Here is a 19511-nt window from a genome sequence, read left to right as displayed (position 1 = left end):
CAAGCAGGAGCTAGTGGAAGTATAACTTACCCATACGTCTAAGGGAGAACTTCATTGTTTTACAACACATTGAGCGATTTGCACAACTGTTTCACTCACTGAGAGGCATTGGTAAAACCTACCTACCTCTTGGCATGAAGTTGGCCATCTGGCAGCTGGAGATGTATGGGTAAGAAAGATAATCATAATAGAGATGCCAAGCAGAGGGTGCCCTGTGAGAGCAGTGCTCAATCCCATCCTCTTATTTAGGATCTCCAATGTCAATGTCCTTGTCAAAAGTCCATCGCTGAGGGTTGTGCAACTCGTTTGGCTACCAAATTTGAGAACACTAAGAAAAACTTTTTTTTGTTGCTGAGTGGGCTGGATGCCATTGGTGCTGTGGGATATGGAAGGTTCATTCCATTCTTTGGCAGTTCATGAAACAGAATGGGTGAGAAACAGCAGACAATTCTGGAGCCATAAATACAAGATGGTTGCATGATTTTATGATTCAAACCGGTTTACATGGCTGCCCATGAGCTGGACACTTTATTGCTTTGAGTGCTGTGCCACTGGGCTCTCTGATTATTGAATGTTAATGTCTGTGTATCTAACCTGAACTGTTTTTTTGTCTTGCAGGTAGAAGATGCCATGCTAATGTTTGATAAGACAACTAACAGGCATAGAGGTAAGTGAGAGTTTCCAGCACAAAACTTAATCTGATCTCAGAGCCACCCTTGCATTATAAAAGGGTCAGTGGACTATATACTCCAGTCGTACTCGGTTTGAATGTTTAATGTTGAGGATCATGGGCATTGTGGTCCCCTTTGCTTGACATCTGCATTCCACACACACTCTAGGCCTGAAACTCAATACATGGCACAAACTTGGGCTGTAGAGGTTTTAGGGCATTTGGATGGATAGGTCAACAGGGCTAGAGAGGTGGGTGGGCAGCCGCGTCTTGAGTTAGCTTCAGTCGATTGGTTCCCAACCAGGTAGTTGCAGAATGAAGCAAGGTCAAATCCAGGGTTCACCTTGTGGACTGCTGAGTGAAAATTAAACCTGACGTTGGTGGAAAATATCATTCAAAATATTCTGACACATTAAAACCATTGTAAGTTCCTCTGTTCCTATAAGAATGGCACGGTTTGTTTTCAGACTACTGAAGAACTTTGCGTTTTTGAAGCTGATCCCTGTCTCTGGGCCCAGGATCTGCTGCACTAACCTCAGGTGTCTGCATTGTGCATCATCCAGGGACTTGTTGACTAAGGATTTTGGTTGTGCTGTCTTATTTAATTATATATACCATGCTTGGAGAGCTCTGTATAGTACACACCATTGGGATTGTTGGGTTGAGATTTTGGTATTTATTTTTATGCCTGCCCTCCCACTCCATCCCAGCGATGTTTATTGTAGCAATGGGTCTTCCAATGGGAATCCACCTACCTGAAGTCCAATAGAGGAATAACATATGGGTCTGGCTGCACAGGAGGTGCCCACGAGCTGGCACCTGTACATCTGTAGACAGATGTGATTGTACCTATCTTTTTGGAAGAGGAGCTTTCTATTCTCAAAGCTAGTTCCACCACTCTGATTTGTGAATACTGACTAAAAGTAATGGGGATGCTTCGGAGGAAGGGCACCATTGTTGGCTGTCCTGCTTCCATTGGCATTGTGTGCCTGAGGGTGTGGCAAGATGATCAATGGCCAAGACATCCTGACATGCCACATCTGCCAAGGTGCCACATCCATGGCACAGCTGGCTGGCAGCGGACCTGGGGGAAAACTGTCTTGATGGAGGGGGCCTGGGTTAGCAGTTGGCCAGATGTAGAACTATGTCGTCCACTGCGGCTACCATGCAGCACAGGGCCGGCACATCTAGTGACCCTACCGGTGAGATTGTGGCCTGGCGTTTGGCTGCACCTCCCTACAGGCAGACTGACCAGTGGTACAGGGCATGACCATGTGCCCACAACCACCACATGCAGCACCACTTCCACTTCAGTGACCATTAGAGGGCATCAGGAATGGGCAGCTCCATTACCTCCTTGCCAACTCGTGTCTGCACCATTGCCCTCTCTCTGCCTTTCCAAAAGTATCCAAACTTTTCCTTGAGTAGTGAGGATTTTTGTCTCACTATTCTGACACTTCCCTTTAATTGTCCTTAAGTTTCATGCATGTGCAATTTTCAGCTCCCACCACTAGTGTACCCATCTTGGTAGCACTGTTGTCTCTCGAGTCAGAAGGCCCCACTCCAAAAAAAAATCAGGGGACATAGTCTCAGGATGAGGGGTTAGTTAATTTAAGACTGAAATGAGGAAGAATTTCTTCACTCAGAGGGTGGTGAATCTTTGGAATTCTCTATCCCAAAGGGCTGTGGATGCTCAATCATTGAAAAACCCAGATGCATTTAAGGGGAAGTAGGTAAGCAGTTGAGGGAGAAAGGAGTAGAAGGACATGCTGATGATCAGGTGAGGAAGGGCGAGAAGAGGCTTGTGTGGAGCATAAACATCTGCATGGAACTGATGTGCTGAGAGACCTGTTCTGGTGTGGCTGTGACTCTCAAACCACTCGTCTGAGAGCTACTTAGGAAGAGCAAAAGACCCCATGGACCACCAACCGGCCTTACCCTACCCACCTTCACTTGCCACCGCTAAAAACCGATAAATATTTTGCTGCTTTTTTGCAGCTGAGTGTAATAAATTTACATGCTTTAATTTTTTTTTATCAAATACGTTATTGATTTATGCCAGAAACAAAAGTCTAAACATTTTCATACTATTAACATAGATAGTACAAGAGAACATGTTGATCTGAAACTCTCCCTCAAAAGGCAGTGGAAACAGGGTCTTTGAATATTTTTAGGGTAGAGGTACATCGAATCTAGATAAACAAGGGGATGAAAGTGTATCGGGTGCAGGTGGGAGGTTACAGTCAGATCAGCCATGGTCTTGCTGAATTGCATAGCAGGCTCGAGGGGCCGAATGGCCTACTCCTCCCATTTGTATGTTCGTGTGATGCATTGCAGTGTGTTTTTTTTTAAATTTATTCTTTCATGTGATGTGGGCGTCACTGGCAAGGTCAGCATTTGTTACCTATCCTTAGTTGCCCTTGAACTGAGTGGCTTGCTAGGCCATTTCAGAGGGCAGTTAAGAGTGAACCACATCGCTGTGGGTCTGGAGTCACATGTAGGCCAGACCAGGCAAGGGCAGCTGATTTTCTTCCTGAAAGGACGTTCGTGAACCAGATGGGTTTTTACGACAATCGATGATCGATGTTTTATAAACTAATCACGATAATCCTCTTCTGAGTGGCTAATTCTTAACTCACATCTATGCTAATCAGACCACATTGACAGTAACATAAACCTTGCTTATAAAACAATATTGTTTCTGCTCATGTTTACGATGCCTTGCGTAACTCGTACAGGAGCCTGTCTAGTTGTGTGATGCCATGTGAGTGGCAGAGGTGAGGATTTTGGCCTGTTCTCCAGTATGGACTTAACCATGCCTTTTGCGCACCTGTGACTTTATTTTGGAGCAGCCTGTGGACCTCCTGGAGGACCCCCACAGACCACCAGTGGTCGGCAGACCACACCTTGAGAACCACTGCTGTGTTGCATCATTCGATAATATAACTGGTCAAGCTTGTGACAGAGCATTGATCTGCAGGCAGTGTAGGCATACCGCACATGCTCGGATGAGGCAGCCAAGCTGCACTGTACAGTGACCATGAGCTCAGAATACAATTCGACGCCTCTGTGAGGATAGAATGGATTGGAGGATATGGTGAGTAGGCACATTCAGAAATGGATGGCTGTGATGAATGGGTCCTTGCTCCTGTTTGCTTGTGTAAGGTTTAGCTTTGAACTAGAATTGAAGTGAGTTTAAGTCTTTCAAGCAGAGCAGTTGTTCCCCTGGATGGTGCCTTTAGCAGTCAGAAGTGTGGGTGGGCCGGGTCAGGATATGACTGGCCCAAGAGCTTGACTCTTTGAGACCCTTTGGTGAGGTCAGGAAATCTCATTTATTTAGGGCAAGGTCTTGAGACTGTAGAAGACTGTCACATATCATGTCATAGTTGAGTGAGGGGTATGAATGGATATGGGAGCGAAGGAGGGAAAATAGAGTTGAGGTGGAGCTCAGCCACGGTCAAATTGAATGGCAGAACAGGCCTGAGGGATCAAGTAGCATCTTCCTCTTCCTAATGTTACTACTTAGGCGGTGATAGTTTGGATTCATGATGTGGGGCCAAGTGGTTGATAATGAGAAGACTTTCAGTAGACCACTTTGGCAGTGATGGAAGCCGCTCCTGTTACTGCTGCCTTGTTGTTCTGATGGTGATTAGGTCCTCCACACTAGAGTTTTGGTGGCCTCTCTAATGGTGGGTCAGTGATTTAGCACTCAGGATCACTGGCTAGGCCGAGCTCACCTGAACCTGTGAGGCATGAGTGCTCCCCCCCCCCTACCCCCTCAATCCCATTCCTGGAGACCCTAGGGGCCTCCACAAGGACTAATGAGTACTCCCTGCATTGCTTGGATTGTAGTTAAAGATTTTGGGTGCAGAATTCCCATTTTGAGGATAAGATTTTTCCCTTTTGAAGGTGTTTTCCTCTCCCGTCCCAATTTGCTGGCACTTGCCAAAACTACTAAAAGGATAGTGTCCTAGGGATGGACCCTCTTCTTTCTCCCCACTTCCAACATGTGTTCTCCGCCACCCCCCCCCTCCTTCACAGTCTCTCTGCAGCAACTTGGGTGAAATCTGGGAATCAAAATAAAAATAAAAAACAGTTTGAGGCATCGAGACCTGGGACGAGAGAGGAAGGCGAGAAAGGCCGAATTCCTCAGAGGGCTTTACCTCACTTAACCCATGCTTTCAAAAAAAAAAGGCCAAGGAACTTGGAAGCCATTTAACACTCAGCCTCACTCAGGCCTCGAGGGTAGGTTCCAGTTTGCAAGCAGTCGGCGCAACCAGCCAACCATCCCCCTGGAAACCTGTGGTTCCGTATCTCTGCCTTTGCCACGGCCAATGCGGGTGAAGGGGCACCGTGGAACTATGTCCACGGAGCACTGACAGGCCCCATTCCCCCCTTGCTGCACCCCTTCAACGTCCCAAATGCATATAGTCTGCTTGGCTCTCTGGGGGAGGATTGTTCCCTTGTCGGGCGGGCTCGGGGGGGGGGGGGGGGGGCGGTGGGGGGTGGGCGGGGTTAGTGGGTGGCGGGAGCGGTTGGGAAGCTGACTGCCGAGTGCGATCGGGGGCCGGACCGCAATTTCACGCTGACAGGCCACTTGAGGCCTGCCCAGCTTGAGTCGTGTGGGGCAGTGCTGCCCCAGGGAGATGAACAGCTTTCAAAATGGAAAATAAAGTTTGAAAAATGTTATAAATTGTGTCCCCTCATGTGACTCTGTCACACAAGCAGGGACATGTTATTAATTAAATTTAAATTTTATTTTTATTTGCTGTTGGAAGCCTCATCCCGCCCGTGGATGAGGTTTCCTAAAAATGTAAAGGCTGCTTGACCTTTTCGCCTGCCCGCCGACCGTAAGGTTGGACAGGCAGTGTAAAATTTATTTAAATTACCTTTTTAGTGGCCTTAATAGGCCTTTTAATTGTCGGCGGATGCACTGCCAACCCTGGCGCCTGCCTGCTGACCGAAATACCTCCCGAGTGCGCGATGATGTCAGGACACTCGCCTGACCCATGCTTGGCTGGGTTGGGCACCCACTCGCCCGATGAGCTAAAAATTCTCTCCCTGGAGTTGCTTCTTCAGTTGGTTTACCCAAGGACAGAAAAAATTTCACCCAAAACAAAAACAGAATTACCTGGAAAAACTCAGCAGGTCTGGCAGCATCGGCGGAGAAGAAAAGAGTTGACGTTTCGAGTCCTCATGACCCTTCTGACAGAAGGGTCATGAGGACTCGAAACGTCAACTCTTTTCTTCTCCGCCGATGCTGCCAGACCTGCTGAGTTTTTCCAGGTAATTCTGTTTTTGTTTTGGATTTCCAGCATCCGCAGTTTTTTTGTTTTTAAAATTTCACCCAGCCTGTTTGAGTCGTGGGCAGACGGAGTGAGGCGAAACCCTTGAACACCTTGCCCGTAACTCATGACCTCCTGACTCGTGACCTATAACTCTTGGTAACAATTCAAAAATCTGTGACCATCTGACACCCCAGCTGGGAGCTAAACTCTTCACTGTGTGAGCGCACTATGAGCTGTGGCTGGACTGTGTATAATCCCCAGGGTAAAATGCCCATGGTGGCAGGCCTGTTATTGACTGTGGGAACAAATCGAGGTATTAAAAGTTTCACACAAGACCTATATTAGCAGAACATTGAGTGGATATTTTTCCTCCCTGGTAGATGTTAGTCCCAACAGACTGAATAATCCCAGTTACAACTTTGTCAGATGACAATAGTGGCAGTACTGAAACCTCCCCCAATTCTCCACCACACCCTCAAATGGCTTGACTAGAGTCAGCCGCTCCTTCTTACAGTCAGAGGACAGTAAGAAGTCTCTCACACGAGCTCTCAGTGCAGAAAACCATGCTTAAAGGCCGAGATATAAGCAAGATACCGCGGGTGCTGGAAATCTGAAATAAAAACAGAAAATTCTGGAAAAGCTCAGCAGGTCTGGCAGCATCTGTGGAGAGAGAAAGAGAGTTAACGTTTCGAGTCTGTATGACTCTTCTTCAGAGCTCTGAAGAAGCTCTGATGGCTCTGAAGAAGAGTCATACGGACTCGAAACATTCACTCTCCTGTCTCTCTCCACAGATACTGCCAGACCTGCTGAGCTTATCCAACATTTTCTGTTTTTATTTCATGCTTAAAGGCCAATGCTTCATATTGACACCAGGATTCAATGCCATTCATACTTTGTGAGTAGAGTTTGGAATACACTCTGCCTTTTTATTTTTGGTTGCTGTTTAATGAAACAAAATCATCATTTCATCCTCACAGGGGATGAGCTACTTAAAATGTAGGATTCAAGTGGCAGTAATTTGGTGTTAATACATGTTTAGTCAGAAGAGCTAACTGAAGTGGTGCAACTGGGAATAACATGGGCTGGTCTGGGCACTTAAAAATACCTGCAAAGCTTGGTAATGGTGCCAGGCGGAGGTTTATGTGGGCACTGCATGATACATTTCTCTTAAGTCTACATCAGTTAGGTTAAAACAGAATAAACTATTGCCCTGGTTTAAAAAAAATGTCAGAGCCCATATTCCTAATGCTGAAAAATCAGAAACAGAGGTTGCATTGTAGGACTGTAGGTTGCTTACTTTGCTAAGTTGCTTCAAATACAAATAGCCTGGTAATCGGAGGAGACAAAATGACATGAGTTAAAAATCAGTCCTGGAATAATGGAGAAAGTCTGGCATTTATATCACGCCTTTCACAACCTCAGGATAGATCCAAGTGCTTTGGAGCCAGAGAAGTACTTATTTTTAAAAAGCTGAGTCACTGTTGTAATGTAGAAAATGCTGCAGCCAATTTGCACACAGCAAGCTCCCACACAACGTGATGATGACCAGAAAATCTGTTTTTAGTGATGTTGATTTGAGAGATAAATATTGGCCAGGGTAGCAGGGAGTGCCCCCACTCTCCACACACACACACACACACACACACACACACACACACACACACACACACACACACACACACACACACACACACACACACACACACCCCCTCTCTCCACCCCCCCCACACTCCCACCCCCACCTCAGCCTTTCTTTTATGTCTAGCTGGGAGGACAGACAGATGTAGTATCTCATCAGGAAGACAGCTCAAAAGATGGGGAAGATTTTAAGCGTTAATGCAGGTTGATCATCGGCATATTTGCCTACTCCGGATTTTCAGCTCAGATTAATAACAGGTTTAACCAGTGAGTTTTTACTGCAGTTGAAGCCAAGGGGTGACTTAGTGGGGCTCATGACTTTCTTGACAGGTGAGAGTGCAACTGCTGGGTCAAGAAGGCTGACGCTTTTAAAAGGAAATTGCATTGCCAAGTTTAGCTCCTGCACACGTGCTATTAGCTTCTTATGGGGGGGCGTGCTTTAATACACAGGGACACCTTTGTCAGACCCCGAACCCCCAACCACCCCCCCCCCCTCCAAAACCCAACAGTTGACAGAGATTAAGAGTAGAAAATGTTAGAAATACTCAGCAGGTCAGGCGGCATCTGCAGAGAGAGAAACGAGAGTTAATACCTCAGGCCGGTCAACAACTCCGTTTCCAGATCTCCAGTGCCATTGCTTGTCATGAGCCTAGGTATATGCGAACTAAAATGTGACATCTAAATTGTGACAGGAGGTAAGTGTGACATTATGTGCCAGATTTAAAAAAAAAATTAATTGGCTGCATTTGCTTCTAAAATGAATGTCCATACAGCCACTAACAGAAACAGCATGTTCCAAACCATTGCTGACATTTCAGATGATTGAAATGCAGATTAGAGATTGTTTTGCATTTAAACAATATCATTTATTTTTAGAATATGTTTGATCGCGCAGAAGTGGAACAGGCTGAAGTAATTTTGCCATCCGTTTTACAAAGGGAAACCTCACTTTAAGCACAGGAGGAGCAAGCTATAATCAGCATGCTATGTTATTAAATATAGTCATCTTGCAAGTTTGCGTTCCCAGTGCAAAAGCTTTGTGCATTTGGGAGCACGTATTGGCAGGATGACATGGAAATTAGTGCATCCAGTATGAATTTATGTCTACAATACAGGACCAAACCTAGAATTGGAGTTAGCCCACCACCTAGAGCTCCCAGTGTCGGGAGACTAACAAGGTGTGAACGGGAGTGGGTTTTGAAACAATGACCAATTCTCATTCCCACAAAGATTTCCAACACCACAATGTATCCAATAAGGGCCAACTGATTTTAAGGAGCATTTTAAAGGAGGTAGTTGGGAGAGGCTTAGGGACTAGGTAAGTGAAGGCCAGTTGGGCTGGCCATTGATGGGATCCACTGTGCTTTGTGTTGATGAATCAGGCATGTAAGTTCAATGCACCTTGCTTCGCACACTCCCACATCACCTTCACAACCTCGTGCTGTGTTACAAAGGTTCCTCTCTCTGGTGTTGCTGTTTCTTATAGTGCTGTGGAGTTTAGGAAGATGGATAGTCTGACTCTTAGTTAAACGACACTTGGAGCATTGTGAACAGTTCTGTGGGCTCCATATTACAAAAAGGATATAGAGGCATGGGAGATGATGCAAAAAGTGCTTTATAAGGGCGATACCATAATGAGGGAGAATTTATAAATATCAAGGTGGGGGCTGAACAGGCTGGGACACTCTTTCTCTAAACAAGAGAAGACTGAAGGTGGATAGAGGTGTTTAAGACTACGAAGGGGGTTTGATTGGGTAGACCCATAGGCTGGTGCTTCACATTGACACCAGGATTCAAGGCCATTCATACTTTGCAAGTAGAGTTTGGAATATATTCTACCTTTTTATTTTTGATTGTTGTTTGATAAAACAAAATCATTGTTTCATCCTCACAGGGGACGATCTACTTAAAACGTAGGTGTCAAGTGGCAGTAATTTGGTGTTAATACGTGTTTAGTCAGAGGAGCTAACTGAAGTGGTGCAACTAGGAATAACATGGGCTGGTCTGGGCACTTAAAAATACCTGCAAAGCTTGGTAATGGTGCCAGGTGGAGGTTTATGTGGGCACTGCATGATACATTTCCCTTAAATCTACATCAGTTAGGTTAAGACGGAATAAACTATTGCCCTGGTTTAAAAAAATGTCAGAGCGCATGGGCGGAATTTTACAGTCCTGACGGGGCTGGGCTGGGCCGGACATGCAGCGAGCGGCAGGGCTGGAAAATCCAACCAGCGGGAGGGGCCGTATATTTCCGCCCCATATTCCTAATGCTCAAAAAATCAGAAAATGGTGGCGTTGTAGGATTGTAAACTGTCTACTTCGCTAAATTGCTTCACTTGGGGGTGAAAGGTTATTGTGGGTAGGTGGGAATGTGGGGTTGAGGTTACAATTGGATCAGCCATGATCATATTGAATGGCGGGGCAAGGCTTGAGGGGCCAAGTGGCCTACTCCTGCTCCTAACTCCTATGTTTGTGAGGGAGTCCAAACCAGGGGCTATAAACGTAATGAATCTGGTTGGTATTTCAGGAGAAACTTCAAAAGAGTGGGTACTTGTTACCTGCCACAGGGAGTAGTTGAGATGAATCTCTCAGATGCATTTAAGGGGAAATTGGATAAACGCATAAGGGAGAAATGAATAGAAAGTAGAGTGGGGGGTTGGAGCATAAACTCCAGGACGGACTAGTAGTGCCAAATGGCCTGCTCCTGTGCTGTACATTCTGTGTAATTCTTTGTGTTTGCAGTTGGCTCTAATGCTGAACATGTGGCAATAGATTGATCCGAGTGAAGCCAGTGACAGAAAACAGGACATTTACAAACCAGGACTGACACTACAGATGATCTAAATGTAGATGAGCAATCGTTTTGCATTTAAATAATAAAAGTTTATTTTTAGGCAGGCCAGCAGCTCGGGAGAAAAGAATTGGCAGAAATCACTTTAATATATCTGGCAAAAACACTCGCTTTCAACACGCTGGCAAGATTATAATCGTGGCTTTTTTTGAAATGAAAATGTACTTTATTGCTATTGAATATAAAGTTACAAATTAAATAGAATACTGGACCCTGAAGACCCAAAAGCTGTCCCTGTCAAATTATGTGTTTGCTGAAATGTTCATCTGCTATTATTCACAGCTTCAGAACATATTCCTTGGTGCTAAATATAGAACTGCTCCCTCTTTGTCAGTTTAAAGAAGTCTGTTATTTGCAGCGTAGGTGAGCCCTCCAAATAGAACTGTATATTTCCAAGATGTGAGGAATTTTTAAACTCATGTGACAAGTTTCCTTTTTTTTTTAAATAAAAAAAAAATCACCTTTTCTACCTCCTGAAAGGTGTCCGATCTTTCTTGGGGTGGGGGGGGGGTCCTATGTCTCGGGCAACAGTAGCTCTTTGATGTCTTACCTATCTGACCAAACTCAGCTCGCCCGCTGCCTCTTCTACGTTCCCTGTCTCTACACCAAAATGGCCCGCACAGCAAAATGAACAGCCTCTATTTTTGAGTGTAAAATGGCAGAATGCTTTCCTCAGCAGCTGGGTCAGGGGCTGCTTCTATTTGTGGCGCTGTGTGGGTAAGCAGGGTCTGACACCAGGCGGATAAAAGTAAAAAGCTTGCGTTTATTTAGCTGCTTTCACAACCTCCGGGAGGTCCCAGGGCACTGTCAATCCACTGGGGTACTCTTTGAAATGTAACTTCTTCTGTTCTTAGCGGCAAGAGAGTGAAGGGTTATGGCGGGCAGGTAGGAAAGTGGAGTTAAGGCCAGAGTCAGATCAGCCACGATCTTACTGAATGTGGAACAGGCTCGAGGGGCTGAATGGCCTAGTCCTGCTCCTAATTCTTATGTTCTTATGTCACTGTCGTGATGTGGGGAAACCTAGCTGCCAATTTGCATCAATAGCAACGTGACAATGTCCAGGAAATCTTGCTTTTTCTTTAGTGATGTTGACTAAGGGATAAGTATTGGCCAAGTCTCGAGGAAGAACCCACCTGTTCTTCTTCGAATAGTGCCTAGGGATCCTTTATATCCACGTAAGATGCCAGTCAGTGCCTCGGTTTAACAGGAAAAACTCAGCAGGTCTGGCAGCATCGGCGGAGAAGAAAAGAGTTGACGTTTCGAGTCCTCATGACCCTTCGACAGAACATCTCATCTGAAAGACGGCACCTCCGACAGTGCAGCACTTCCTCAGTACTGCACTGGAGTGTCTACCTCGATGATGTATTCCAGTCTATGAAGCATGACTGGAGTTCCAACCTTCTGACTCTGAGACAAGAGAGTGCCATTGACCACTGAGGCACACCCGATACTAGTCACAGTAGAGGCAGTGGACACAGCACACTGTGGACCGCTACAATATTTAATGACTCGGAAATCAAAAGTCAAGAGACACAAGGGAACATGGCTTGTGCAGGAGATAATTCCACCATTTTGTTATTAAAAAGTCTTAAAGTAAGAAGCTGAATTTACCCATGAGGAGACACACTGCAAAGTTAGCAAAAATGTGCAATATATTTGATCCCTATAATCGCAGAATTGATCACAGTATCTTTACAGTCCAGAAGGAGGCCACATTCGGCCCATTGAGTCTGCACTGGCTCTCTGAGAAAGCATTCTACCTAGTCCTACTCCCCTGCCTTATCCCCATAACCCTGCACATTCATTCTTTTCAGGTAGCAATCCAATTTCCTTTTGAATACCTCGATCGAACCTGCCTCCACCACCCTTTCAGGAAATTTGTTCCAGACTCCAAATACCCTCCAAATTTTTTTTCCTCATCACATTTACTCCTTTTGCCAATTATTTAGAATCTGTGCCCTCTAGTTCTTGATGTTTTCTTGAGTGGGAACAGTTTCTCACTATTTAGCCTGTCCATACCCCTCAGGATCTTCAATACCTCTATCAAGTCCCTCTTCAGCCTTCTTTTCTCCAAGGAAAACAGTCCCATTCTCTCCAATCTATCCTCAGAGCTACAGCTCTTCATCCTGGGAATCATTCTTGTGAATCTCCTTTGTACTTTCTCCAGTGCCTTCACATTCTTCCTCAAGTATGGTGCCCAGAACTGGATGCAGTACTCCAGATGAGGCCTAACTAGTGTCTTATACAATTTCTACATCACCTCCTTACTCTTGTACTCAGTGCTGTTATTAATAAAGCCCAAGATACTTTCTGCTTTATTAAGTTCTACCTCAACATGCCCCGCCATCTTCAATGACCTATGTACGTATACAGTGAGGTCCCTCTGTTCCTGTACCTCCTTTAGAGTTTCTTCCTTTATTTTATACTGTCTCACCATATTCTTCCTGCCAAAATGAATCACTTCACACTACTCTACGTTGAACTTTATCTGTCACTTGTCTGCCCAATCCACCAATACAGCTATGTCCTTTTGAAGTTCAAGGCTATCCTCACTGCAGTTGACAACATTTCCAATCTTTGAATTATCTGCAAATTTTGAAATTGTGCCGTGCACGCCACAGTCTAGGTCATTAATATATATCAGGAAGAACAAGAGCCCCAACACTGACCCCTGGACAACTCCACTACAAACCTTCCTCCAATCTGAAAAACAACCAACTCTCCATAAGCATGCACTATAACCCTAATCCTAAGCCTGTTACCTCTTGCAAGATGTGACTTGTGGAATCAGGCAATGCACTTCCCAAAACGTCACTGCTCTGGGTCACCGCAGAATCCCAGAGCTAGTCTAAAACAAAGGAAAACAAAACTCCATTGACGAAAGAAGGGAATTATTCCTCCGACCTTCCCAAGCGGCCAAAAGCCCTGTTTATGCAGCAGTGGGAAATCCAGTTTTTGGCCTGTCAGTCCTATTAAAGATAATGTACAGGAGCTGTTAGATACTCTAAGCTTATAAGGGAGCACTGCACCTTCAGGAATTGTGGATCTCTTTTGTTCAACTCTGATGCCTCGCCACTTTCGAGGGATGACACTTGCGTTAGACACAGGGTCTGTGCTTTGAGGATTTCAAGTTAACGTCAGTGGAAATATTTCCTTCGCAGTTGGCCGGGCAATCTCAGAATGGGTTTTTTTCAGCAGTCTTGCATATTGAGCTGGAGGGCACACAACTGACTGAGCTCAATTGTTCTACCATCATCAATCGATCCTTTGCTACGTCAGCACTAAAATATAACCAACAGCCCAAGAGAAACTCTACAACATGAGGGTATGCAATCCAGCTCCTAAGAGGGGAGCTGAGCGCTTGGCTGTGGTGTATAGTGGTTTTGGAACTGGACGAGTAGCCCAGAGGTCCTGAGTTTGAATCTCACTACAGGAGGTTGCAAACGTGAAGTCAATAAATCGGATGATTTTGTTGCTCAGTCCAAAATTAATATAAAAAACAATGAAAGCTGGTCAGGTTGGTCAACCAATTGGATTTTTATTAGCAATGTCCTAAAAGGAAGGGAGCTTGTCATCACTCGGAGCACTGTGTACAGCTTTGGTCTCCTTACCTAAGGAAGGATGTACTTGTTTTGGAAGCAGTTCAGAGAAGCTTCACACAGCTGATTCCTGGGATGGTGGTTGTCTTCTGAGGTAAGGTTGTGTAGGCTGGGCCTTATACCCATTGGAGTTTAGAAGAATGAGAGGTGATCTTATTGAAACATATAAGATTCTGAGGGGGCTTGACAGGGTGGGTACTGAGAGGATGTTTCCCCTCATGGAGGAATCTAGGACTAGGGGGCGCACTTTCAAATAATTGGTTTTCCATTTAAGATGTAGATGAGGATTGAATCTCTCAACTCTTTTAAGAAACTCTAAACTCTTTTAAAAAGTACCTGGATCTGCACCTTAAGTGTTGTAAGCTGCAGGGCTATGGGCCGGGTGCAGGAAGGTGGGCACCTGGGTGTCCTCGGGCTGGCATGGACAAGATGGGCCGAATGACCTCCTTCTGTGCTGTAACTTTTCTATGGTTCCATGGAGGATGAATTTCTTCTCTGAGAGTCATTAACCTTTGGAATTCTCTTCCCCAGCGGGTAGTGAAGACTGGGCCATTGAATGTATTGAAGGATGAGTTAGACAGATTTTTGATTGACAGAGGAGTCGAGGGTTATGGGAGGCAAGAAAGTGGAGTTGAGGCCACAATCGGAGCAGCCGTGATTTTATTGAATGGCAGAGCAGGCTCAATGGGCTGATTGGCCTACTCCTGCTACTGTTTCTTGTGATCTGATGTCCCGGTCTGGCAAACACATGTGATTCCAGTCCCTACATTGTGTGGGAGACTTGTGAAGGGGCCATCGAGCTGTCGGCTTATGAGACTATTGGTAAGGAAGAACGAGCAGTGTATTGGGCCTTGCCAGTGCCTCTTACCATGTGGAGCAGACTACCCAGGAAAGCAGCAAAGGTAGACACTGCGAGCAAGTTGGAGAAGGACTAGACTGACCTTGGACAGAGAAATGCTTTTGAGGAACATGGGACAGGAGAGTAGTGAATGGGAACTTTCAGGCTTTGGGACTGATTGGATGAATCACAATGATCTCCTCTGGACTTGTACTTTCCTAAGATTGGGAATAATGTACTAATAAGACTCAGCCTTCAACATAACTTTGTCTGAAGCCTGATATGATCATTACTGTAGCACTTTAGCCCCACCCAACACCTTAATTCTGCATCTGTTTGTCTCTATTTTGTACCTCTGTAGTTTTGTCTGTCTGATCCCATAATCCAGCTGTTTGAGAGAGAATGAGAGAGACATGAATTGGCAACAGACTCATCCTTCTGTTGCTGCCCCTCTCAGCTAAGTAGTTGCAATTAGGAACTTGGAATGGGTTTAATTGTAAAGGCCTGACCTGCAGTACCCTGAACTGGAGCTGTACTGGGACTCTGGACATGGCCCTGGAGCAGTACTGAGGCACTGAACTGGATCTATATTGGGGCACTGGACAACCTGAACTGGAGCTGTAATGGGGCACTGGACACTGAACTGGAGCTGTAATGGGGCACTGGACACTGAACTGGAGCTATACTGGGGCACTGGGCACTGAACTGGAGCTATAATGGGGCACTGGACACTGAACTGGAGCTGCCCTGGGACATTGGGTGCTGAACTGGAGCTGTACTGGGACACTGAACACCCTCAACTGGAGCTGTACTTGGACTCTGAGCTGGAACTGAACTGAGACATGGAACACCATGAGCTGGAATATCAGTAGCCTAGGCATGAGAGTTGTGCTACCACTGTCTCAGCTGCCTTTAGTTTTAGACTTTATGACCTCACAGGGATCCTTGACCTTCCCTGACAGTCTCCGTCCCCATTGTCTCATTGCTGTCTGTATATGGAGCTTGTGAATGTTTTCTTGAGGGTGACCTGGCCATTTAATCGGACACAAGTATTCATAAGTAAGAGGCCAGTAGGAACAGGGGGAGACCCTTTAGCCCTTCGAGCCTGTTTCACCATTCCATGAGATCATGGCCGATCTGTGACCTAACTCCATTTTAACTCCACATCTCTTAATATCTTAGGTTAACAGAAACCTCAAAAACAATTTCAGATTTAAATTTTAACAATTGATCCAGCATCAACTCCTGTTTGTAGAAGAGAGTTCCAAACTTCTGCCACCAGTTATGTGCAGAAGTGTTTCTCACGAATATCTGATGTCAAGTCTCAAGTCTCCCATTAGTGCTGCAAACAACCCAGCTCAGAACCTCGCTGCTTCGAGTAGCTGATTAAAACTTGCATTAAAATTGCTTCAGTTTGTCTCTCTCACAATGGTTCCCATTCACTGGCTGTCTGGCCATGATGTATCACCTTGCTGTTTGTTCAACCCCACTCGAATGTTGCCATGCCCCTCATGATTAGTAATTTTACAATAGGGGGGCATTGATTTAAGGCTTTGGCAAGAGATGCTGGGTGTGGATGCAAGGAATGTGAGGATGAACATTTTTATGCCGCAAGTGGTAGTGGATTGGAACTGGCTGCCTACGAGGGTGGTGGAAGGGGAGACGATGAATGATTTCAAAAGCAATTGGATGGGCACTTGAGGGAAATAAACATGCAGGACTGTGGGGATAGAGTGAGGGAGTGGAACTGACTAGGATGCCTCGTAGAGACCCAGCACATACTCGATGGGCTGAATGGCCTCCTCCTGTGCTGTAACGACTCCGTGACACAAATGTTGTGATGTCATCAGTGACCATGCACTCTACGGGACTGAACTGTTGATTTAAAGGCCTAGGTTTTTGGAGCAATAAAACTCATAGAATGATACAGCACAGAGAAGGCTGTTTGGCCCATCGTGGCTGTGCCAACTCTTTGAAAGAGTTGGCCAATTAATCTCACTCCCCAGAGCCTCCACCATCACTATTCATAGCTCCGGGCCAATGTGCATGTGAAAGTGTATGTTGCCACAGCAATTCAGGCCCCTCGGGGCTGAATGGCTCCATTGGCTGGACGGCCGGTGTGGATCGGATTGGTGCCAACAGCATGTTGGGACAGGGGCTGATCGAACCGATCCCTGCCCCGGCTGGAGCAGATTCAGGGCCTGTCTCCTTGCCCTCCTCGTGGTGGACTCACGGCACTGTAGGTCAGACCTGCCTTTGAGCAGAGACTCAAGAAGACAACTTATTTATCCAACTCCCTTTTGAAAGTTACTATTAAATCTGCTTCCACCACCCTTCCAAGCAGCACATTCCAGTTTGAACTCACTGCAGAATAAAAATACACTTCCTCATTTTGCCCCTGGTTCTTTTGCAAACTGCCTTGAACCTATGTCCTCCGGATACCAACCCTCCTCCGCTGAAGCAGTTTCTGTTTATTTACTCCATCAAGACCCCTAACCATCCCTGCTCGAGGGAGAGCAATCCCAGCTTCTCCAGTTTCTCCATGTAACTGAAGTCCCTCACCCTTGGCTCATTCCGCTTGGAGACTTCCCGAAGCTCGTAGTTCCCGTGGTTCTCAGGCGAGTTGAGCGAGACCTGCGCTGACCTTCCCTTCACTAATCGGAATCTACCTTTTTAAAAACAAAATGGCTGGTTTCTCGTTTCTCCCTGAGGGGTCTGCTGACTGTTGCTGAGACGCTGAGAATCTTGCCCCGGTGGCCTATTTTTCTGAATGAGCCACCACTGTGTGTTATTGGACTGTGGGAGGCATCACAGTCGACTTCCAATCCTGTCCTCAAACCAATATTTCAGCTCGTGGACTACCCAACAACAGGTGGAGGATAGAGCATGGGTTGGAAGGGCGGGGGGGGAAAGGCAGTGGGGGGGGGGGGGGGGGGTTTGTGGGGGGGTGTGATGTGGGGCGGGGCAGTTTGTCACTGAACAGCTGTCAGGCAGGCTTGCATCCTTCCTAGTCCAGTGGGCGTTATGGTCCATGTAGCAGCTGAGATCAACCAGCTTTGCAGAGGGTCAGATGTGGAATTTTGTACCAGTGAACTGGGCACCACACTGAGCAATGCCTTTAACACTCAACTATCGGGAAAGCTAAAGTGAATGTCCTGTCTAGGTAGATCTACTTCAGTGCCCTGGTGACTGCGGGCCTATCTAGCTCATAACTCGTTGTGCCATCACTATATTGATGTGCATTTTTAAAAAAAAAATCTTGTATTCTTAGCTAGTGTTTAAAAAGAAATTGGGAAACAGGAGGCTGACATCTATTTTGTCTTTGTGAAGAACTGTTTAAAACGAGAACTCAGGGCACTGACTGACCTTTGAAGGGTGGAGGGATAATTTTAATTCTTGTTACTCTGCTGGATTTTACTGTCCTCAATCTCGGCTGAGCTCACTCGGTTCCCTCGTTCTGCCATCCAACCTGGGTTCTCCGTTATCACCATATTCTTTCCTTCACCCTCCTCTAAACCCTGGGTCTCCTGCACCTGTGGCTCTGTTGCACGTTCTCCTGATGTCCGTGAACGGAGGCTTGTCATCACTGATTCCTTTGAGTTACAGAGGAACTGCATTCTCTGGTGTGGGGGAGCCCAGAACAGGGAGCAGAGCGTTAAAACTAGAGCTAGGCCAATGCGAGGCGATATCAGGAAGAACTTCTTCAAGTAAAGGGGAGTGGAAACCTGGAACTCTTTCCCCTGCACCCCCCTTTCCCTCCCCCCCCAAAAAAAAGCTGAGGATCAGTTGAGAATACCAAAGCTGAGATTGATAGGTTTTTGTTAGGCAAGTGTAGTGAGGATTATGGCACCAAAGCGGTAAATGGATTTAAGATACAGATCAGCCACGACCAAATGGACTGGCAGACAAGGCTTGAGGGGCTGAATGGCCTCCTCCTGTCCCTATGCCCTTACTAGCTCATAATAACGCTCTGATACCTATTTACCATCAAGATAGGAAACTCTGCCACATTCCAGGGTGAAATCAAAGGTTTTTGTTTGAAGAGCAATCGGAAAACATTTTGAAATCACAACGAGCTGAAATATTTGATTATCTCTCATTGTCCTGCACAACACCCACTGATGCTTACTCAAGCGAGTGAGATTACGGGTACAATGTCCCTGCCACATCCATGACTTTATTTGGGGGTTTGACGGTGAGGGGAGGTATTGACGTGAAACAAGCTAATCAGTTGTAGCATACAGGGAAATGACCAGCTCGCTCCTTAAGGTGCTCGTGGCTGCTTTTGTCTTTGTTTCACAGAATGTTTGGCATGATGCACTTTAGGCTTTCACTGAGCCTAAGCTTTCAATAGGAAGCACGTAGACCAGCTCAGTCCCAGGAATGACTTGGACCTCTGACAAGTCAGCTCATAGTTTCTGGCCAGTTTAAGATCTTGATCTCAGTTGTCATATCCGGTTAAATTTCCTCAAAATTGGATTGGCACTGAAATCCTCCAGGTGCAGCCACCGGAGATCAGCCTACCGGATAACCCAGTACAGTGGCATCCGGAATTTTAATGATTGTATCCCATGAACTAGGCAGTGAGTACGAAAAAGGGGCTTCACCCTGAATCCTTTGGAAAGCA

At 46.0% G+C, this 19511-nt stretch overlaps 1 protein-coding gene across 14 annotated transcripts in view; it reads left to right on the top strand.

The window, feature by feature from the left end:
- msi2b (musashi RNA-binding protein 2b) overlaps nucleotides 1-19511 on the top strand; it is a 522720-nt gene that overhangs the window by 256120 nt on the left and 247089 nt on the right. For all 14 annotated transcript variants that reach the window (XM_041197726.1, XM_041197725.1, XM_041197718.1 and 11 more), the window contains exon 7: nucleotides 619-667. In XM_041197726.1, the coding sequence (XP_041053660.1) occupies nucleotides 619-667 (49 nt within the window). The remainder of the gene's footprint in view (nucleotides 1-618; nucleotides 668-19511) is intronic.

The sequence above is a fragment of the Carcharodon carcharias genome, chromosome 10 (assembly GCF_017639515.1).
Source record: "Carcharodon carcharias isolate sCarCar2 chromosome 10, sCarCar2.pri, whole genome shotgun sequence".
Lineage (NCBI taxonomy): Eukaryota > Metazoa > Chordata > Chondrichthyes > Lamniformes > Lamnidae > Carcharodon > Carcharodon carcharias.
Note: the sequence above shows the minus strand (reverse complement) of the source record. Positions and strands in the feature narration are given on the sequence as shown.